Source organism: Scleropages formosus, chromosome 6, assembly GCF_900964775.1.
Source record: "Scleropages formosus chromosome 6, fSclFor1.1, whole genome shotgun sequence".
NCBI classification, from domain to species: Eukaryota; Metazoa; Chordata; class Actinopteri; order Osteoglossiformes; family Osteoglossidae; genus Scleropages; species Scleropages formosus.
This window is the reverse complement of record NC_041811.1, coordinates 1,968,115-1,989,079: the sequence shown is the minus strand read 5'-3', so window position 1 is coordinate 1,989,079 and position 20,965 is coordinate 1,968,115. Positions and strand designations below refer to the sequence as shown.

Here is a 20,965-nt window from a genome sequence, read left to right as displayed (position 1 = left end):
TTCCTGTGTTCTTTTCTACTCAGAACCCTTTAGTGCCAGTATGTGAAACATATAAGAAAAGGTTGTAGTTTGGTGTCAAACACACAGGACATTAACAGCATACAGCCACAACTTGCAAGGTATAATTTAAAACTGGTGTTCTAAATTCACTATTTACTCAGGAGGAAATTTAGAACACTAAGAAAAACACAGATATAGGAAAATTCCTGGTCTGACAACTTTCTAGAATTCTCCAGGAAATTCTGATGCCGATTATTTTGTCTGGAACTACTTCCTTGTTACAACGTAACCAAATTGATTTTTGATGACGTTATGGAACATAAGCTAATTATTCTCACATACTGGGCAAGGAAATGTATTTTAATGGTGTGCTCTACCTACAGATTTCCCTCCATAAGTATGTTTTAGATATTTATATTGTTTTGAAGAAAGTGTCTGTGAAATAAATAAATGTTAATGTATGTGCATAACAGAATTTTTGAATTTCTTCTGCTTGAAAAATTGAAAACATTTTATTTGCTTGACAATTCTGAAATTTCTAGAGGGTGTGGGGGTGCAGCTGGTTTGGCCGGGTACTGCTTTCTGGCTGGTCTGGGGTTCGAGTCCTGCCTGGGGTGCCTTGTGGCAGATTGGCATCCCCTCCCCTCCAGCCTTGCACCCTGTGTTACTGGGTTAGGCTCCGGTTCACCGCAACCCTGCTCAGGACACGTGGTTTCACACAGTGTATGTGTGAAATTTCTAGAAACCTTTACGGAACTCAGTGATACATTATCATACCTGCGATATGTCGTAACCTTCTGGCCTTGAGCCAGCGCACTACGTATGTGGATGAATTTGCAAATTTCAAAAATGGAAAAAGTGTACGTTAAATGAGATCATTTTAGGGGTAGCCTCCTCACTGTTGAACCTGAAAGACAAACTGTTATGTAATTAGTTCATGTAAAGTACTTTTAAGTTCCTGAAATGAGCAGAGTTGATTCTGATTTACACTCAGCAACCCCCAAACCAACCCCCACCCCACTCCTGCCAACTTGCTAAATGGAAGTGTGCAGACCTGACCTAAATACACCATCCTTGGAAAAGGAAATAATTCAAACTCAAGTTGGCAAACTAAGGCTACAGTAAACAAGTTCCTCACTCTTCTTATACTTCATGAAAAGGCACAGAGGTGACCTCCAAAGTTACAATTCACGACATTAATAAAACAAAACTTTGTTATATCAAAAATATGAAACCATATAACTCAAAAGGCCTCTAGATACACCAAATATAAACTGTACAAGAGTTGCGTGGAATTTTGTCAGTCACCCTGTAGGAGGCAATCAAACTCACTCCGAGTCAGAGCATATTTTCTCGCAACGCCGGCCAACAGGAGAGCCCCTAACTGGAGGGAGTGTCCCCGATCGGTCCCTTGTGGCTCGTTTTATTCATGCAGTCGTTTACATATTTCTTAATGGGCATTTACGTGGTATTTTTCCAAGCCATACACAAGATATATATCTTTGCTAGCAATGGTCACAATGACCAATTTACTCAATCAGTTTTACTCAATCACTGTATAGCCTCTAGCCTGATAATACCTTTAAGTTTAATGCACTTAATTTAACTCTACAGTTGAGATGCACAATGATAGAGGATGAAAACCAGCCCTAGTGTGTAAGGGCAGGAGGGCAACCAGAAGAATTATACAGTCAATGTTTCTCCTCAGCAGCAACTACTCACACATGTGACCTCACTCTGAAATACAGCACATGGTGCAAAAGTCATGACAATGCCAATAACACAACCACACATGCAAAGAACGCATGTGCAGGAAGCCCAGGTCAAGACACCAGCACCAACATAACACCTTCCACTCCTAAACTGGGTTCATATTGACAGTAATTTCGTGTATCAGATTTACACATAGAAGTTCATTTAAAATAACAAAAACACAAGTTTAACAGTTGGCACTGAAATATCATTAAGATTCCATTGAGGGTTTGGACCACGAGCACAAAAAGACCAGATTAAAATAAGCTGAATGACCTCCACATTGTGTTGCACACCGTTTCCCCGGACTCCACACTGAGCTCAGCGCCATCAGTCATTGTCGACTGATTTGTAACAGGGTGACGGTCCATGTCCAATAAGTCTTGCCTCTGTGCTGTCCAACATGGGTAGGAGCACAGCACAAACAAAATCAGAAACAACAAAACAGAACATGAAACATGACAAAGTCTAACGCTGTAACAGAAGAACGAACCAAAAAAGATAAGAAACAAAATGAAAAAAAAAAAATCATATACAAAATGAAGAAAACAAACTATGCAAAATAAAGCCAAGCAAAAGAGACAAACAACACAAAAGCCTCATGAAACAAAAGAAACACACACACACACACACACACACACACACACACACACACACACACACACACACACACGCCATCTGAACCGCTTGTCCCATATGGGGTCGCAGGGAGCTGGAGCCCAACCCGGCAACACAAGGTGCAAGGCTGGAGGGGGAGGGGACACACCTAGGACGGGATGTCAGTCTGTCGCAAGGCACCCCAAACAGAACATGAACCCCAGACCCACTGGAGAGCAGGACGAGGTCCAACCCACTGCGCCCCCTCTAGGGAAAAAAACAGCCAATGTAAATTGACACAACCCACAAGAAGCAATTAGGTTGAAATATTATGTTCAATATCTTGTACATAAACTCATACATAGCAATCCACAGAAACAAATATAATAAAACTTACCTGAAACATGTTTTGTTTGACTACACTATGTAACTATTACATGAACACACGTGAATATTACTCACTATATTGACAATATTGTATTATAATATAAATGATTAAAATACAAGCAAGAAGGTGAAGTTGCTGGAAAATCTTTGTCTGATAATGAAAAGGATGTGATCAGAGGCCAAAACCTGGGTGGTGACATCTGACATCATCGCTAAACCCACCTGAACCAAATTATCATATCCAGACAATTTCAGCAACAGCTGAAGGGAAACCAATATGAAGAACATGGAAATCCCACCAGAAATAGAAACTAAAGGACAATATCAAACTGAATAAACCCTTACAGAAAAGGGTTTTGCTCAGTGAAACAATATTTCCTACACAGTAAGGTCAGAAATGAAACAAAACAACTATACAAGCAAAACATCTGCAAGACAATTACTGAAAAGAAAACAGCTAAAATTCTAAAATAGTGATCTCATGAGAGAAATTAACAAACACTTACAAAGAACTCCTTAAAAATACCGTGGCATGCAGCACCACAGGTTTGGATGGGGTAAGGAAGAATGCAGAGAGAACATTCATGTCAAACAGATTATTAAACACCAGCACACAGAGAAATAATGCTCTTGATCCAAAAGCCCCATTTCCTCCAGGACCTGCACCTCAAGCCAGCCTTTCCAGCCTGCTTAACACTCCCAGATTCACTCCTTAGAGACTGGCGCACACGGTCACCCCACTATTTTCCCCAGAAGTGCCCCCAGTGGTTGCACATGCTACTTACAAGTTATTATTTACATTAAGCAAGTCTTCCTGCCTAAACACAATAATGCGGGTTGTTACAATAACACCTACAAAGATGATGAAAAATGGGCAGATATGTCAGTTTGATATGCAGATATGTCAAAGGCACATGCTGAAACGTGTGACGGCATATCTGTGTTCGTTTGGTGAAAAGAAAGGAAAAGTGAACAACAGATTTCAAAAACGGCAAGGAGCTGAGCCCTGTTGCACACCAGATGAAAAAAGTTGAGACAGAGAGTCAGAAAGAGCACTGCATCAAACTAACTGGTTGGAGCTGCCAGACAGGTTGGTTTCATACCGTTTCAGTGGCAGCTCTTTGAAACCAAGATGTTCTAGCAAACTAAGGAGGATGCAGTGGTTGATTGCATGTTAACTATCCAGACTGAACAGGAATCATGGATGTATGCAATCATGAAGGCTTTTTAAAAAGATATTCTGAAGAAACCTCTGAACGACAGACATGAACAAAACCAAAAGAGGCATCACTACACCACCACTACAGAAAACTAGTGTAAGAACAAGTCTTACTGTTCTGAGGAAATGGATTTATTCCATTTGACACAGGGCAGCACAGTGGGTATCACCGGGCTGTGAGTTCAGATGTGGGTTTGAATTCAGCCCAGACAGCGTAGAGTTTGTAAGTTTTTTGTGATCGTGTGGGTTTCCATCCTACAATCCAAAGACATATTTCAGGCGAACAGGTGCCTCTAAATTGGCCTTAGTGTGTATGATTGCCTTGTGATGGACTGGTGCTAGGTGTATGTATGTTTCTATTCCAGCTCACACAGAGAGACTGAGGAGTTAAAATAAATCCTAAGAGCAGGACAGAGGGACTCAGTGAACGTGGAGGTGAACCTGTACAGGAGAGTCAGTTTACCAGAGGAGACACTGTAGAAGGACAGAGTGCCGGACACACAGTCCACATACACTCCCACTCTGTGTGGGGTGGGTAGAGGTATGTTAGTGTCCTTCTTATTGTGTTTCACAAAGCATTTCTTGTGAGAACAGCACAAAATCCAGGACTTGTCATTGTATCCAAGCCGACAGTCATCACTGCCTCCTTTCCTCTGGATTCCTTTATAAGTCACTCCTATTTCAGCCCCATCTCCCCCCCACTGAACCTCCCAATAACAGCGACCAGATAGACTTTCTTTACACAGAACTTGTCTATAACAGTCAAATCTTTCTGGGTGATCTGGATGTGGATGCAACTCCTCTGCTCCACCAGTCACCTCCCTGTTGCCCGAAGGCAGATATAGGTGTCTGTTTGCTGTGTTGGGGTCCAGTGTGAGCTGGAAAGAGTCTGTAGAAAAAAAAACATGGTTAAACACACAGTAAAAACACAGTTAACCAGGATACTAGCAACATTTATATTAATTTAAAATCTACTGGTTAAAACTAAATTGTATAACACTTTGCCTGCAGCAGCAGAGGGGAGGTGGGGTGAGTCACACACAACTGCAAACCATGTTCTTATTATCTTATTATTATTATCTTTTTTAGAGTAAACCTAACAGTAGGACCATAAGACTATAACTATCATATTTTGCAGTATGTAAATAAAGAGAAAAATGAACACACCTTTCTTTCCTGAGTTGTTACAATATAATTGTGAAATAATGGGCTACAGTTATATATTTTAAAATAGTTCATTCCTAATAAACAGCTAAACTTCACTACATGTATGTATGTGTAGGAACAAGTGGCAATTTGAGGACTTCACAGTTTAACTCAGATACCTTAAGCAACTTCTTCAGAAAACACTCCCAAGTGTATCTGACATCACTAACACAGCCGTGATGAAGATCACATCAGTCACACAGACAGGAGGAAAAGTCACACACACCATCATCATGAACACCTGAAGTAACTCTTCAGTACAAATACACTTACATTTCTTTGGTCCTGGTCTAATTCTGCACTGTCCACTATGGTCCACACTGTAGGAGAAGCAGAAGGACACACTGTGACTGAGAGACACACACAGCCTGTCTATGAAATGTGTGTGGAAACTCAGAGCCCTGTGACAGTGGGAGAACAACTGACTATGAGCTCTTTACTGTTCTCACACTGTCACATGGACTCATTCATTTGATGGAACAACTTCTACACACAAGTATAAGGGTTGGTAGTAACGACACACACACACACACACACACACACACACACACACACACACAAACACACACTTACTGCAGTGTCTCCAGTTTACACTGTGGATCCTCCAGGAGATCAGAGAACAGCTTCATTCCTGAGTCTCCTGGGTAATTGTAGCTCAGATCCAGTTCTCTCAGGTGTGAAAAGGGGTTCGAATGCAGAGCTGAAGCCAGAGAAGCACAGCCTCCCTCTGTGACCCAACAGCCAGAGAGTCTGTAGAGAGACACACACTAAAACACTGTACTCTCAGTGATACACACATTGTTGATCATGTACAGTGTTTATTCCCCAGTGTTACTGACCTCAATATCTCCAGTTTACAGTGTTTGTTCCCCAGTGCAGCGGAGAGTATCTCCACCCCTGAATCCTGCAGGTCATTGTCACTCAGGTCTAACTCTCTCAGGTGTGAACAAGGGTTCAGATCCAGAGCTGAAGCCAGAGAATCACAGCCTCCGTCTGTCACACCACAGCCAGACAGTCTATAGAAAGACATACACAGAAATTAAACTCAAAAATCACACACACACTTACTGAGGCCACTTGTCCCGAACAGGGTTGCGGTGAGCAAGAGCCTGACCCAGCAGCACACGGGCAGGACACCAGTGTGCAACAAGGCACCCCAAGTGGGACTCGAACCCCTGACCCATCAGAGAGTGGGACTTGGGCAAGCCCGCCACACCACCGCACCCCTTTAAACTCAAAAATGACCAGTAATAAATAAATTAATACATTCTTACTGATAAAAACATGCAGATCAAAGCTGAAGTATTTTTATTTTTGACATAGCTTGCTGTAGAGAATTCTAGAATACAAAGCATCTCTGTAACTTGGTACTTTTTCACAGAACTAGGGAAACGAGAGTAAAAGGCCTCCACTAGCACAGAAAATAATAATCAGTAAGTTTTCTGTAATATTAAAAGACAGAATGGAGATGTGCTGGAGTGTAAACACACAGGACACACAGGGGCGCATTAACATTAGTGCAGCCATACATCCTATACAAATGCATGTACATCTGTGAAGATAACATCTGGTGAGAACTTTAAAAGACCAACATTTTAAGATTTCCTGTGCCTTAAAGTTCCAAAGAATCTCAAACCGAGAAAAAAAGATCAATTCCAAAATTAACGTAACAATGCCGACATGTGAGGAAAACAGCTTTACCACACCATTTACCTTCTGTTATGTAAACACGCATACCTCAGTATCTGCAGGTTACAGTGTTGATGGTTCAACAGCATAGAGAGTATCTCCACTCCTGAATCTTGCAGTTTGTTGTAGCTCAGATCCAGCCTTCTCAGATATGAACAAGGGTTTGAACACAGAGCAGAAGCCAGAAAAGAACAGCCTTGCTCTGTGACACAACATCCAGACAGTCTACAGAGAAAAACACAAAAATTAAACTGAAAAATTACCAGTAATAAATAAACGAATACACCCTTACTAACAAAAAGATAGAGATCAGGTTGAAATGTACTTACTTTTTAGTTTTATTCACTCTTTATGATACTCTGTAGAAAGACACACACTAAACACTATTCTTACAGTAGTACTGACCTCAGTGTGTCCAGTTTACAGTGTTTGTTCCCCAGTCCAGCGGAGAGTATCTCCACCCCTGAATCCTGCAGGTCATTGTCACTCAGGTCTAACTTTTTCAGATGTGAGGAGTTTGAGGTGAGAACTGAGGTCAGAGTCTCACAACAGTCCTCTGTGAGTTCGCACTGGTTCAGCCTTAGAAAGAAAATATAAAATTTGGACAGATAATTAAATATTTCATCAAAGTATCTGAGGTTTACTCAAATACAGTGCATTTTTCCCTCGTTTATCTGGAAATATAAAATTACAATAAATAAGTAAAATCAACTAAAAAAGGACTTTTTTTTAAACTCCTCATCGACTGTAGAAGATCAGCATTAAGATGATAACTGTTACACAGGTCAGTAGAAACTTATGCTCATGGACACATTATTCATTTAAAAACAGGGCTCAGGACACAGGTGATTGTTCAAGCTCAAAAAAGATTTTGCTAACCCCCCAAAAATAACTTTTTTTTTCCTCTAATTTTTCATACTTTTGGACTATAAATTAACCATAATTATCACTGTGCTACTAAGTTCCCGTTGAAGAAAATGATTAGATGCACAATGAGTCATGATTAGGTTTAATAAATATAACTCCTTTCTCAGTTATCTCACAAATACAGCTGCCAAGAGTCAAATTAATAACTTATTTAAAGACACATAAAACTTCATAAAGGACTCCTAGCTGATCTTCCATGAAACACAAAACACAGATGTTAACACAAACTGCCTGACCTTTGTAAATCCAGCTCAGTACTGACTCTGGAAACAGACCCTAAGGAACCAAACCTCATCAAACAAACTTCAAGTGCTGGGTCCTTCATACTCTTAAACTGAAGCTGAACTGAGAATCAATCTAAACAAATGGCATTGATCTATTAACAATAGATAAAACTGAAAAGCAAAACAGAGCTATATCACAACCACATGAAAGTGGAAATTGCTTTTTACTCAACTCCTCTTTGACCTGCATACTGGAGCTATCAATGGTCAAATATGAGCTGCTGCTGGATGGGAGCCAGGGCAGCCAAATCAATTGCATTGTTGTCCTTGACCATTTGTATTATGAATATTCTACTGGAGAGGATTTGGGTTGCGTATCAAGTGGTTATCTCACCCAATGAATTGTGCTACCTGAAGAGAAATCCATGTACCTTCTTTGAATTGTGTGTCATTTGGGCAAATTTGAAGTTACTGTGTTTTCTGCAAATGTGCAACAGAATGATGAGTATTTCACCAGATTCTGCTTTTCCTTACTTTTGTAGCATCTTTAGCAGAAGAAATAATTTGTCAGTGCACTGTATCATTTTCAACATTCTTGCAATGCATGGCAGTTATGCTTTGTACAACTGTATTTACATTCATTAATTTAGCTGATGCTTTTCTCCAAGGTTGATACCATTACAAAGTATAGGACAGGGTAACTGGTAACATAGTGGTTAAAGGGGGTTGTTTTCGGACCCAGAAGTAGCTAGTATGAATCCTGACTCTAGCTGCAGTACCCTTGAGAAAGAAACACATACATACACACACACACACACACACACACACACACACACACACACACACACACATTGTCTGAACCGCTTGTTCCATACAGGGTCATGGGGAACCAGAGCCTAATCTGGTTACACAGGGCGTAAGGCTGGAGGGGGAGGGGACACACCCAGGATGGGATGCCAGTGCATCGCAAGGCACCCCAAGCAGGACTTGAACGCCAGACCCACCCGAGAGCAGGACCAACCCGTTGCGCCACCGCGCCCCTTCTCTTGAGAAAGATACTTAATTTAAATTGTCCCACTAAAATTAAACAGCTGTGTAAACGGCCAAATAACTGCAAGTTGCTATGGGGAAACGCATCATATAAATGTAACATGAGAGAGCAGCTCTTTAACATCAGGCATTATTACTTACAGAGCTTTTCTGGAGAACTTCACTACTGGTAGTAGCCTCAGAAGACCTTCCTCTGATCTAATGTATTTCTTCAGGTCAAACACATCCAGTTCCTTCTCTGACATCAGTAACACAAAGGCCAGAGCTGACCACTGTGCAGGTGAGAGGTCTTTGGCTGAAAGATCTCCTGAGCTCAGGTAACCTTGGACTTCCTCCACTAAAGAATTATCATTGAGTTCATTAAGACAGTGGAAGAGATTGATGGTTCTCTCTGGAGACAGATTCTCCCTGATCTTCCTCTTGATGTTTTTCACAGTTTTTTTCAAATTAAATGGGCTGATTCTATTCTCTGTCAGTAGCCCTTGTAACAGACTCTGATTGGAATCCATGGAAAGGCCAAGAAGGAAGCGGAGGTAGAGGTCCAAGTGTCCATTCCTGCTCTGTAAGGCCTGATCTACTGAACTGTTCAGAAAGTCAGACCATGTTATTTGTAGATTTGAAATCTGTTTCAAACTTGGTTTCTTTCTTCTTTTTGAAAACATTGAGTACAAAGCAGCAAGATATTCCTGAACACTCAGATGCACAAAGCAGTAAACCTTTCTCTGGTATAACCCAGATTCCTCTTTGAAGATTTCTGTACACATTCCAGAGTACACCGAAGCCTCACTGACATCAATACCAGACTCTTTCAGATCTTCCTCGTAAAATATAAGATTCCCTGTCTCAAGGTTTTTAAATGCCAGTTTCCCCAATTTGAAAAGGAATTCTGTATCTGAATCTAAAATCTCACGAATCTCTGTTTCTTGTTTTTTCTGATACTTTTCATTCTTTAGACTTAACTGAAAGATGAGGAAGTGTGTATACATCTGAGTCAGAGTCTTGGGGGTTTCTCCACTACCTTCATTACCAAACAGCTTCTCAAGAACAGTGGCTGAAATCCAACAGAAGACAGGAATATGACACATGATGTGGAGACTCCTTGTTGACTTCACATGTGTGATGATCCTGTTGACCAGGTTCTGGTCACTGAACCTCTTCCTGAAGTACTCCTCCTTCTGAGGATCATTGAACCCTCGTATCTCTGTCACCTGGTGGACACACTCAGGAGGGATCTGACCTGCTGCTGCTGGTCTGGAGGTTATCCAGATGAGAGCAGAGGGAAGCAGATTCCCCTTAATGAGGTTGGTTAACAGCACATCCAAAGATGTTGACTTTGTTACATCAAACCAGCTCTCATTGTTCTGGAAATCTAAAGGAAGTCGACTCTCATCCAGACTATCGAAGATGAACAAGATTTTACAGCTTTCAAGTTGAGCTGATCCCAAGCCTTTCAGTTCTGGGACAAAGTGATGAAGGAGTTCTGTCAGACTGTAGTTTTTACCCTTCATCAGATTTAGGTCCCGAAAAGGAAAAGCAAATGTGAAATCAATATCTTTATTTGCTTTTCCTTCTGCCCAGTCAAGAATAAATTTGTGCACAGACACTGTTTTTCCGATGCCTGCAACCCCCCTTGTCAGCACAGTTCTGATAGGTGTCGTTTCTCCAGGTAAGGGTTTAAAAATGTCACTGCACTGAATCACAGTGTCTTGTATTGCTGGACTCTTGGTGGCTGTTTCAATAAGTCTCACTTCATGTTCATCATTGATCCCTCCAGTTCCACCTTTAGTGATGAAGAGCTCTGTGTAAATGTCACTGAGCAGGACTGGATTTCCTTGCTTTGCTTTCCCTTCAAAGAGACACTCAAATTGCTTCTTCACTTTAGATCTGTATTTTTGCCGACATATCACCTGGAGTTCATCTGAAGAAGAAGAAAAAAAAAAAAAAAAAAAAAAGACAAGGAAAAATTTGTTTACACATATTTTATGAATAGAATGAAAAGAAAAAAAAAAAAAAAAAAACACAATGGCTTAAGTTCTTCGGTCAGCACCATACACTTTAAAGCTTCAAACTCAGATAATTTAGTATAAAAGAACAAGGAAAAATTTATAGAAAACAAAGCAGAAGCTACTGCATAAAATTAATACAACATACAACATGTTGCAACATACAATAAATAGTTCACACTCATACTTGCATTACACACTAGGTTTCTAAATATTTGTAGATGCTATTGCCATTTTGCAGGCAGCTTCTCATTTTTATTTCATGTCTTCGTCGTTTCTCATAACTTTCAGTTCTACAGCTTTCATATGATATCATGTTTTCTGACTAATAAGACTGGAGGCATGTTCCTCGCAGTGTATCTCAGGAATATCTCAGCCATGCAAGACACAGAGTGACACAAAATTCTTACTCTTCTTCAGTGTGTCTGCGAGGTCCTTCCGGTTCATGGTCCTCAGGATGTACAGTGTGATCTTGAGAGCCCCCTCTCTGCCACACATCTTCTGGGTCTCAGCTTCACTGTCCATTTCATTGTCATCTTGAGGCTCAAAGCTTGCTGGGGAATCCTGACTCAGATTTCTCATGAACTTGTTCAACTCATCTTTCAGGAACTTCACAGCACTGTCCTCAAGGAGCTAAAAGGAAATTTGCCCAATTATAACACATAAACCGAAAAAAAAAAATTATATATATATATATATACACACACACACACACACATTTTTAGAACCGCTTGTCCCATACGTGGTCGCAGGGAACTGGAGCCTACCCGGCAACACAGGGCGTAAGGCCGGAGGGGGAAGGGGACACACCCAGGACGGGATGCCAGTCCGCCACAAGGCACCCCAAGCGGGACTCGAATCCCAGACCCACCGGAGAGCAGGACTGTGGTCCAACCCACTGCACCCCCTATATATATATTTTTTTTTCTATAACTACATTTTTTTTTTCCCCCCCTTATATTTGTTTGTTTGTTTGGCTATAACCACCTAAGTCATTACCCACTTCATCAAAACGGAAGAAAGAAGGTGTGCAGATATTTAAGAAGTTTAGACTCTGTATGTGTTTTAACACAAAAATGAGTTCTATAAGGCTATAATCATATCAGTCATTACACACTGCTATTCTCCACATGGTGCACCAAGAGCACTGCTGAGGAGCCAAAAGGGGCCATCCATGGGATAAGAGCTTTATAAACTTAAGGGAAATATCTTGCTTCATTAATACCTACGGCCTTGGGAATGGGTCTCATAAAGTGGTTTACATTTACTTGTTACTTATAATGCTAACATTACACCTAGTTACCCATTAATACAGCTTGGTAAGTTTACTGGAGCAGTTAGGGAAAGCACATTTGTCAAGGGTACTACAGCCCAAGGTGGGAATCAAACCTGCCACCATTGGATCCAAGGGCAGCACTGCTAACCAGTACGCTACCAGCTGTCCCCCACAAGTATAAGTGCCTAAAAGTGATTATTGCTGATAAATAAGTACATTCACCTTACAATTCAATAAGTCTGTCTGTCTGAACCGCTTGTCCCATACGGGGTCGCGGGGAGCCGGAGCCTAACCCAGCAACACAGGGCGGAAGGCTGGAGGGGGAAGGGACACACCCAGGACGGGATGCCAGCCCGTCGCAAGGCACCCCAAGCAGGACTCGAGCCTCAGACACACCCGAGAGTAGGACCCAGTCCAACCCACTCCGCCACCACGCCCCCCCCAATTCAGTAAGTACATTGTAAATTTACAATAAATTATGAAAATATAATTACATTGTCATGGTGGCACAGATGGAGCGGACACAAGCGCAGAGTTCAGGTTCCGGGTTTTAATGTTGAAAGAAGCAAGCAAAGGAGTAGTCAAAAGGGTAGGTGAAGGTCAGGTAATTTGCAAATGCTGTTCACGGGAAAGCAGGATACTTGTAATTGGAAAACAGGCACAGGTCAGGAAATCCAGGAAAACACAGAGACTAGGGAACCCGCACTTGAAGGAAGGCACCGGTTGCTCTTTGGAGAGGTTCCACAATGCTAGAGCTTCTGGGGCTGCCTTTTGTTGGCAGTTTCCCTAAGTGGCACCAGGTGTCGCTGATGGGCCAGTCAATGGGGGCCTCGACAGACATAAACAATAAGCAATGAAGGGTAGTATGACAAAGATTATGAAGTAGAAAAGATCAGACTGCAAGAGAAATAGGCAATGCTGCAGACAAGAAAAAGAACTTTGAACCAAGAAGTTACAACTTCAGATATCAAGACAAGAGCAGATAATTAAATATTTATAACTGCATTTATACTTTCTAAATGTTACCGCTATCTTCAAATTATTCATTATACAGTATAATATAGGTATATTGTGTCAAAACTCTGGTTATGGCCTTCAAAACCATAAATCGGATCTGCTCACTGATACCAACAGGACCTTGTCACTGTGCTCCACCACCACCTCTGGTCACCTAGTGAGCCCACTTATAATGGGTCCAAAATCTGAATACCATAGGATCTCTGAGTTTTTAGGTCACGTTTTCCCAGATTTGGTGGAATGGCCTTCTTCTGTCCCTCAAAAAAAGAAAGGTCACAAAATGCACCTCTTTTAAAGCCATTTCTTTCCTAATGTACTGCATAGATTCCCATTTATCTATCCACTTGATACTTTTGTCCAAACTTAATAGTATTAAGGCACCTGGACTTATTTACCTATATATACAGCAGGGTCATTTACACTGGAGTAATTGAGGGTAAGTATCTGATCAAGAGCACTACTGCAGGAGATGGGATTTGATAGATGCAATCTCACAGTCCAAAGGCAGCAGTTCTAACCACTACACTACCTGCTGGCCCCCACCTCATTTGATCATCTCTGTATTGTCTATGGGGGGGGTGTGGTGGCGCAGTGGGTTGGACCACAGTCCTGCTCTCTGGTGGGTCTGGGGTTCGAGTCCCGCTTGCGGTGCCTTGTGACGGACTGGCGTCCCGTCCTGGGTGTGTCCCCTCCCCCTCCGGCCTTACGCCCTGTGTTGCCGGGTAGGCTCCGGTTACCCGCGACCCCGTATGGGACAAGCGGTTCTGAAAATGTGTGTGTGTGTGTGTTGTCTATCGATGCTGTAGGCAGCTACTCGTGCAATGTGAAACTCTGGTGGTATCAAACAAATTCACTGTGCTTTGCCCATTACCAAAATATTATAAACTAGTGCTTTGAATGTTACATGTCTGCATTGCCATGGACTTTACTGAGTTGTACATCATTGGAGAAAAGTATTGGCTAAAGGTATAAAATACAATGTGACCACTGCTGAAGTAAGCTCAGCTGATTTGGTGACACACTTATAAAGAAAATACAAGTCAAGAATTTGTAACATGAGGAACCACGGCATCAGTTTTAATTTACTCAGCTGAGAAGATCCTCCAAAGAACTCAAAGTATTAAGCTACTTTGCTATTATTTATCAAATTTTTCACTACAGCTTTAATCAGCCTCAACGTAGGACATGGGATGTAAACACAGGTCTTCAGAGTCAAGGCCACAGCTCTAACCAGTCACGTCCACACCCACAGCACAAGCAACAACAGCTGACTCCGCACTAACGAATGAGTAATCACTCACCTTATAAAGACCCTCTGCAGCTCCTGTACCCCTGCGGAATCTTGTCAGGGACAACTGCCCTTTCCTGTGACACTTCGTACACAAGCATCGCTCACGGCCTCCAGTTTTTGACTCTTTGCTTCGTTTCCCGACCACGTCCACGGATCCTCGTTTCTGTCCTGTTTGCCGTTCGACCGACCCTTCGCTAAGTCTCCTGACCTCGTCCATGGATCTTCGCTCTGACCATGACTGCCGATTGACCGACCCTTCGCCTGTCCCCGACACCAAAAACTTGCCTCATCCCTCATCTCCTGACAAACAACGCTGCACTTGGGTTCAGCCATCCCGGCTCCCTGTGTTCCGTGTGACAACCACTGCACTTAACCACTGATATAGACTAAACAAGTAGAAGACAACAGAACAGCAGGTAATGAACTGATTAAGGACAGACTTGAAATCTGATTATCTTGATTCAAGTCCCAAGAAGAGTCTGTACCCTTATACAAAGAATGTCATCTAAATTGCTGTCATAAATAACCAGTTGTAGGAATGAGTGAACTTGCTTTGAATCAATAAACATTGTAATAATAAGAGCAATGTTAATTATCAAGTACTGTACCTTGAAAATGGTTGATAAATCTTCCCGTTGATGCACTGAGTCACATGCCTTCAGCTGATCACTGTTAATTAAATATTATTATAAATGCAGACAAATGTGGATAAAAAACAGTACAAAAGTGGCATATAAATATGAATAATGCAACAGTCCTATCGTCATTTAAAACAAAATCTACCTTTCAACTGTACAAGTCTGGCCCTCTCTGAAGTTGATTGGTTGACCTATTGACTTGTTACTCTTCATGGACACACAGCTGGGTTCAGGTGAGTCTGTTCTCTTCTGCTGGACTCTGTGGTCACAAAGAGGACACCTCTAATAATCACATCAGCGCATGTCTTTCTGTCACTGTGACCTTGGAGTTGTCCAGACAAAGTAATTTTTCCATGAAGAAAAACTTCCATCACATCCCCAAGCCTCCCCCAATTAATAATTACTGTCATGACAGTTATTCAAAAACCATACATTTTTACCTTTACGTGTGAACGGTGTAGAGAATACAACACACTTCAGATAAATCCTTTACTTAAGTTTGTAAAGAAACACAAACAGAAAAAACACACAGCTCCTTTCTTACCTGTTCAGACTCATTTTTGGGGAGGTTTCCCCCTGCTTACACTCCTCAGGGTGACTCATTTCTGAGGCAGTACATAGAGAAAACATATTAACACGAGAGCTCATCTTTATAAATAATAAAAAAGATATTTAAGCCTTTTTTCCAACCAAAATTAGATATAATTGTGGCGCGCAGCGCCGTGGGTTTGGATGGGGCAAAGAAGAACGCAGAGCAGAGGCAGCGTTCATTACGAACGATTTAATTCGAACACCAGCACCAGAGAAATAATGTTCTCGGTCCGAAGAGCCCGTTTCCTCCAGACAAAAGCACCTGCTAAATGAATAAATGTAAATGTAAATTTAATTTTATTGTGAGATAATATAACAGATCAAAACATGAGAATATTGATATTTTATTCCTCAGAAATATTTCAGCAGTGATTAGAACTATGAGCTAGTGAACCGCAACTTATCCTTTATTTATCACAGTAAATACAATCCATTTAAATGACAGAGCCCAATGTCACTGACACGTTACGGTTCAGTAACCGAATGAATCTAAATTACTGAGGCTATACAGATCGCCTTATTTCCAGTCATTCCGTACACCAGCGCACTGGAGAATGCAGCTGCCACGGGAAAGGACAACTTCTCAAAGGAAAGGGTGGGTGAGAGTCGGCAAGAGGAAACTGGGTGTGATTTACACATGTCCTGCAACGATCTTTCGGTGTGGCGGGTTAGGATCTGTCACCAACGTCCAAACATGCATAATTTATTCCTCTGAAGTTTCACACATACAGTGTATAATAAAGAGTTTTAATTAATTAGATCATAGTTTTTGTTCATCAGTACTATTTCTAACATTTTCATAATTCTTTGTGCTTAGTGCTTTCATCGTCGTGCGTCAGTAGACAACAGCAAAACAACGGACAAAAAATTTTCAAAAATGCAGAAATGTAAGAGCTCAATACTTTTAAAGGTTTTGTGTTGTGAACTGATTTTTTTTTTTTAACTTTTATTGCTAGTTTTGTTGTTATTTAATTTAGTTATGTAACGACCTGCGCGCCACACAGTTCGTCTGTACGAACCAAGTGAAGTGAAACTGAAAGTTTAAAAATATTTCCCTTCGATAAGCAGCAAGAGAGCAGAAAAACTATGAAAAGTTATTTAGGAGCAGAACACGTAATAATCCTCTCCATTTCACAGAAAAGCCGAGTACATACCTTGATGACTAGGTTAGTATCCACAATATGACCGCTTTGCTTGATGTCTCTGCAAGCGTCTGACTTTCAAAATGGCGAACAGAACTGCTCAACTATCACTGATAGTATCAGATTCAGTTTTCTTTTTTCTCAGACCAAGATGGCTGCCTAAGCGGACGCTTTTTTTGAGCTCTTGCACTAAGTTTTGGAAAGGCTTCCATTAGAGGTGGCCGTATTATTTTTAAGTAGATAAGTGCTTTTATCCTTATTCGTTTATATAGTGTACTGTTTTTTGTTCCAATGGATGGTCCGTAACGGTAAGCGTGGTGGACTTTCGTCTTCTTCGGCTGAGGAGTGTAAGGCGGTGAGCTCTGCACGTGCGTTAGCCTACGCCGGGGGCCACAATTACATACGAGACGTGTGAGGACGCAGCGGTGTGTACAGTCGAGGAGGAGGATGATGATGATGATGAGGAGTCTCCCCCCACCCCCGAGCAAGTCGCCCGCTGCCAAAAAGAAATCGCTGGAGTGTGGCGCCGCGATGCCGGCCGGTGAGGTCGCGTGTCAGTTAGCGAGCATCATCAAGCTGATAAACAGCAGGTCCGACGCAATTGAGAGGCGAATCTCCGACTTGAATGAGAAGGTGGAGGCTGCTATTACTGACCTCAGGGCTGTCACTGTGAGAGTTTCTGACCTCGAGCAGCACGTTGGAAGAGTAGAGCAGCCTGCCAGGTTGGTGCAGAGGAGATTGGAGGATTTTGAAAATTATATGAGATGGCGGAATTTGAAGTTGTTGGGGGTTCTGGAACTTTACCAAGATAATCTTCATCAGGAGGTGCTGAAGATTTGCCAGAATGTCCTACCCAGCGAGAAGGACAAGCTTGTTGATGCGGCATTTCGCCTCGGCAAGAGCCGGCAAATGGATGGCGGTGAAAGACCCAGGGCGATCATCCTGCAGTTCACGTCACATGTGTGCAGAGATGCTGTGTGGAGGGTTGCTAAGACTTCTTCCTACCTGAAGAGCCATGGCCTGCAGTTTCAGGAGGATTTCTCTAAGGAAGATCGGGAGAAGAGGTGCCGGCTTTGGCCAGAGGTTCAGAAGGCCCGGGAGGCAGGGAAGACAGCTTACTTCGTAGGAGCCAGAGCTTACATTCATACATACATTAGCATAAATTTTTTTGCTGGAGCATCTTGCGGTAGAGGGGCTTCTTACTGGAAGCTGAACAGCTCCCTGCTTAAACATGACTCAGTGAAGGCAAAGCTGAAGAGGCTGATCACCTATTACTGGGACAAAGCCCAGAGGGATGGTATGTTTAGTTGTAACTGGGAGCTTTTAAAGTTTGAAGTTGGGAAATTTTTGAGAAAATACGGCAGCTCACTAGCCAGATCTAGGTGTTTTGTGGAGGAGGGGATTGTTTCAGAGATCGCTACGCTTTCCAGTTTACCTCCTGGGAGTATATCGAATGAGGAGAGGTTAAGGTTAGCTGAGCTACAGAGCAAATTAGATGATGTGTACAAAGCAAGAGCAGAGGGGGCTTTCGTAAGGTCTCGACAGAAGTGGCTGGAGCATGGGGAGCAAATGTCTGCATATTTTTTTAACCTTGAGAAGTCGCAAGCTAAATTTAGTTCTGTTTTTCAGCTGAACGTTGGGGGTAGCGTTACCAGTAACCCAGAGGAGATTTCCAGCTTTTGTCATAACTATTACTCCACATTGTACGAATCCAAGTTTAGTGAGGGTGACTTGGCAACAAATCAGAATCAGCAACAAAATCAGAATAATCAATGAGGTCTAGGACCAATCTTATATTATTGAAAATATGCCTGTTACTAATAAACCCAGATAGATTCAGTTATTGAGGAAAATCAAACACTTGCTTAAATCTTCTGGCAAATACTGTGGCAAAAATTTTATAATCATTGTTAAGTAAGCTAATCGATTATTCTGATTTTGTTGCTGATGAGAGCTTTATATTGTTTTTGGATTTCTACAAGGCTTTTGATACTGTTGAGCACCCCTTTATTTTTTATTGCTTATGTAGTTTTGGGTTCGGTAATTACTTTTGTAGCGCAATGAAAGCCCTCTATACGAATGGTAACAGCTCTGTGAAGTTGAGTCATGGCACCTCTCAAAGGTTTACTCTTAAAAGAGGTATTAGGCAGGGGTGCCCAGTTTCTGTGTACCTCTTCCTTCTGGTCGCTCAAGTCTTTTGTCATTTTATTAAGTTAAGTAGTTTGGAGGGTATCTCTATTGCAGGGAGAAGTCTTATTATAAGTCAGCTTGCAGATGATACAGCTTTGTTTTTGAGAGATGTTTCACAGGTGCAACCTGCTGTTGAGTTGATTGAAGTGTTTTCTAAGGCTTTGGGTTTGTACCTTAACCTTGAAAAATGTGAACTGCTTGCTTTGAAGGATTGTCCTGTAACATCAATTAGTGGCATCCCTGTTAAAGAAAAGGTTAATTATTTAGGGGTTCAGATAACTAAGGATCCACTGGACAGAATTGCTTTTAACTTCTCCCCCATGATTGAGAAGACAAGGACCAGATTCAATCTTTGATTGCAGAGGGACTTGTCTTTAAAAGGGCGGGTTCTTCTGTCCAGAGCAGAAGGTATTTCTAGGCTCACTTATGTTGCCTCTTCGGTACATTTAGACAGCAAAACTGCTAAAACAGTAGACCAGATGCTCTTCGATTTCTTATGGGGAAATTGTGTCCACTATATCCGGAAGTCTGTGGTTGTCAACTCATGTAAGAATGGTGGGCTTGATTTCTTGGACTTTGCTAGTTTGAACATGACTCTTAAAATTAACTGGATGAGGCAATTTCTGAGACATGATGCCTCCATCTGGAATTTCATTCCGAAGTTTGTTTTTGACCAACTCGACAGTCTCTCCTTCCTTCCGATGTGCAGTTATAACATAGAGAAGTTACCTGTTAAATTGTCAGCCTTTCACAAATGGGCGCTGTTGGCTTGGAGACTTAATTTACAAGCACGACTTTTCTCCACACCGGTGCTATATTTGGAACAATGGTGAGATTCTGTATAAGGGTAGGAGTATCTTTTTAAGGAGTGGGTTTGAGAGAAATATCCTTCTAGTGGGCCAGCTGATGACCTCACGAGGAGTTCTCATGAGTTACACTGACTTTATATCATGTTTTGGATTTCATGTCACAAGGGAAGAGTTTGGCCTGGTGATGCAGGCTATTCCTAATGGTTCTGTGACTCTGCTTGGAGGTGTCTCTTACCCTGCTGTTGTTTCTGTAGTGAACCCAGTTGATACTCCATGTGGAAGGATCTGTTTTTCGCAGTCTCTCAGAAATAATAACAGAGCGGTTCGGTCTTTGTTTCGGAATGAAGTTGCCACCTTACCTTATGTCACTGCTTATTGGAACTCCTTTGTTGACAAGGTCCCATGGGAGAAAGTTTGGCTGTTGACTCACAAATATTTCTTAACCAACAAGGTTAGGGAAATCTCTTTCAGGATTATACACAAATTCTATCCTGTCAAGCATTTTCTTAGAAAATTCAAGGATGGGATTGATGTAAATTGTTCTTTTTGTAGTCTTCGCCCAGAGACGGCGCCTCACCTCTTTTGGCACTGCCGTTATACCAAACAGCTATGGAGAGATGTCTCAGAATTTATTATTGATAAATTATGTAAGGATTTTGCTTTGTATTATGAATGTGTACTGTTTGGGTTCTTCCGTTTTGATAAGCACACAGAGAAACAGGCTTATATCATTAATTTATTAATCATTTTGGCTAAATATCATATACACAGGTCAAAATTTGCTAATAAAAAGCCTATATTTTCTGTTTTTCTTGAAGAAGTTAAGCAGTACATTGACACTATCAAGGAATGTGATAATAAGAAGGCTATTAAGACTGTTTCTTATTATGATATTTTTAAGGTCTTGATGTAATATTTGGTTATTGTAGTGTTTTATAATTTCCGTTTTTTTTTATT

The 20,965-nt window shown here is 41.5% G+C and overlaps 1 protein-coding gene across 1 annotated transcript; it reads right to left on the bottom strand.

Annotated features, from left to right (window-relative positions):
• Nucleotides 1-2,572: 2,572 nt before the first annotated feature.
• Nucleotides 2,573-17,108, bottom strand: LOC108930658 (NACHT, LRR and PYD domains-containing protein 3-like). Its single transcript, XM_018746023.2, has 12 exons — nt 17,022-17,108; nt 15,821-15,881; nt 15,422-15,535; nt 15,247-15,307; nt 11,465-11,687; nt 9,193-10,969; nt 7,256-7,429; nt 6,899-7,075; nt 6,001-6,177; nt 5,735-5,911; nt 5,435-5,481; nt 2,573-4,844 (listed from the first exon to the last, which is right to left on the bottom strand). Exons 2-12 carry the CDS (start codon nt 15,877-15,879, stop codon nt 4,312-4,314), a joined length of 3,519 nt encoding a protein of 1,172 aa, XP_018601539.2. The 5' UTR covers nt 15,880-15,881; nt 17,022-17,108; the 3' UTR covers nt 2,573-4,311.
• Between the last annotated feature and the right edge of the window lie 3,857 nt (nt 17,109-20,965).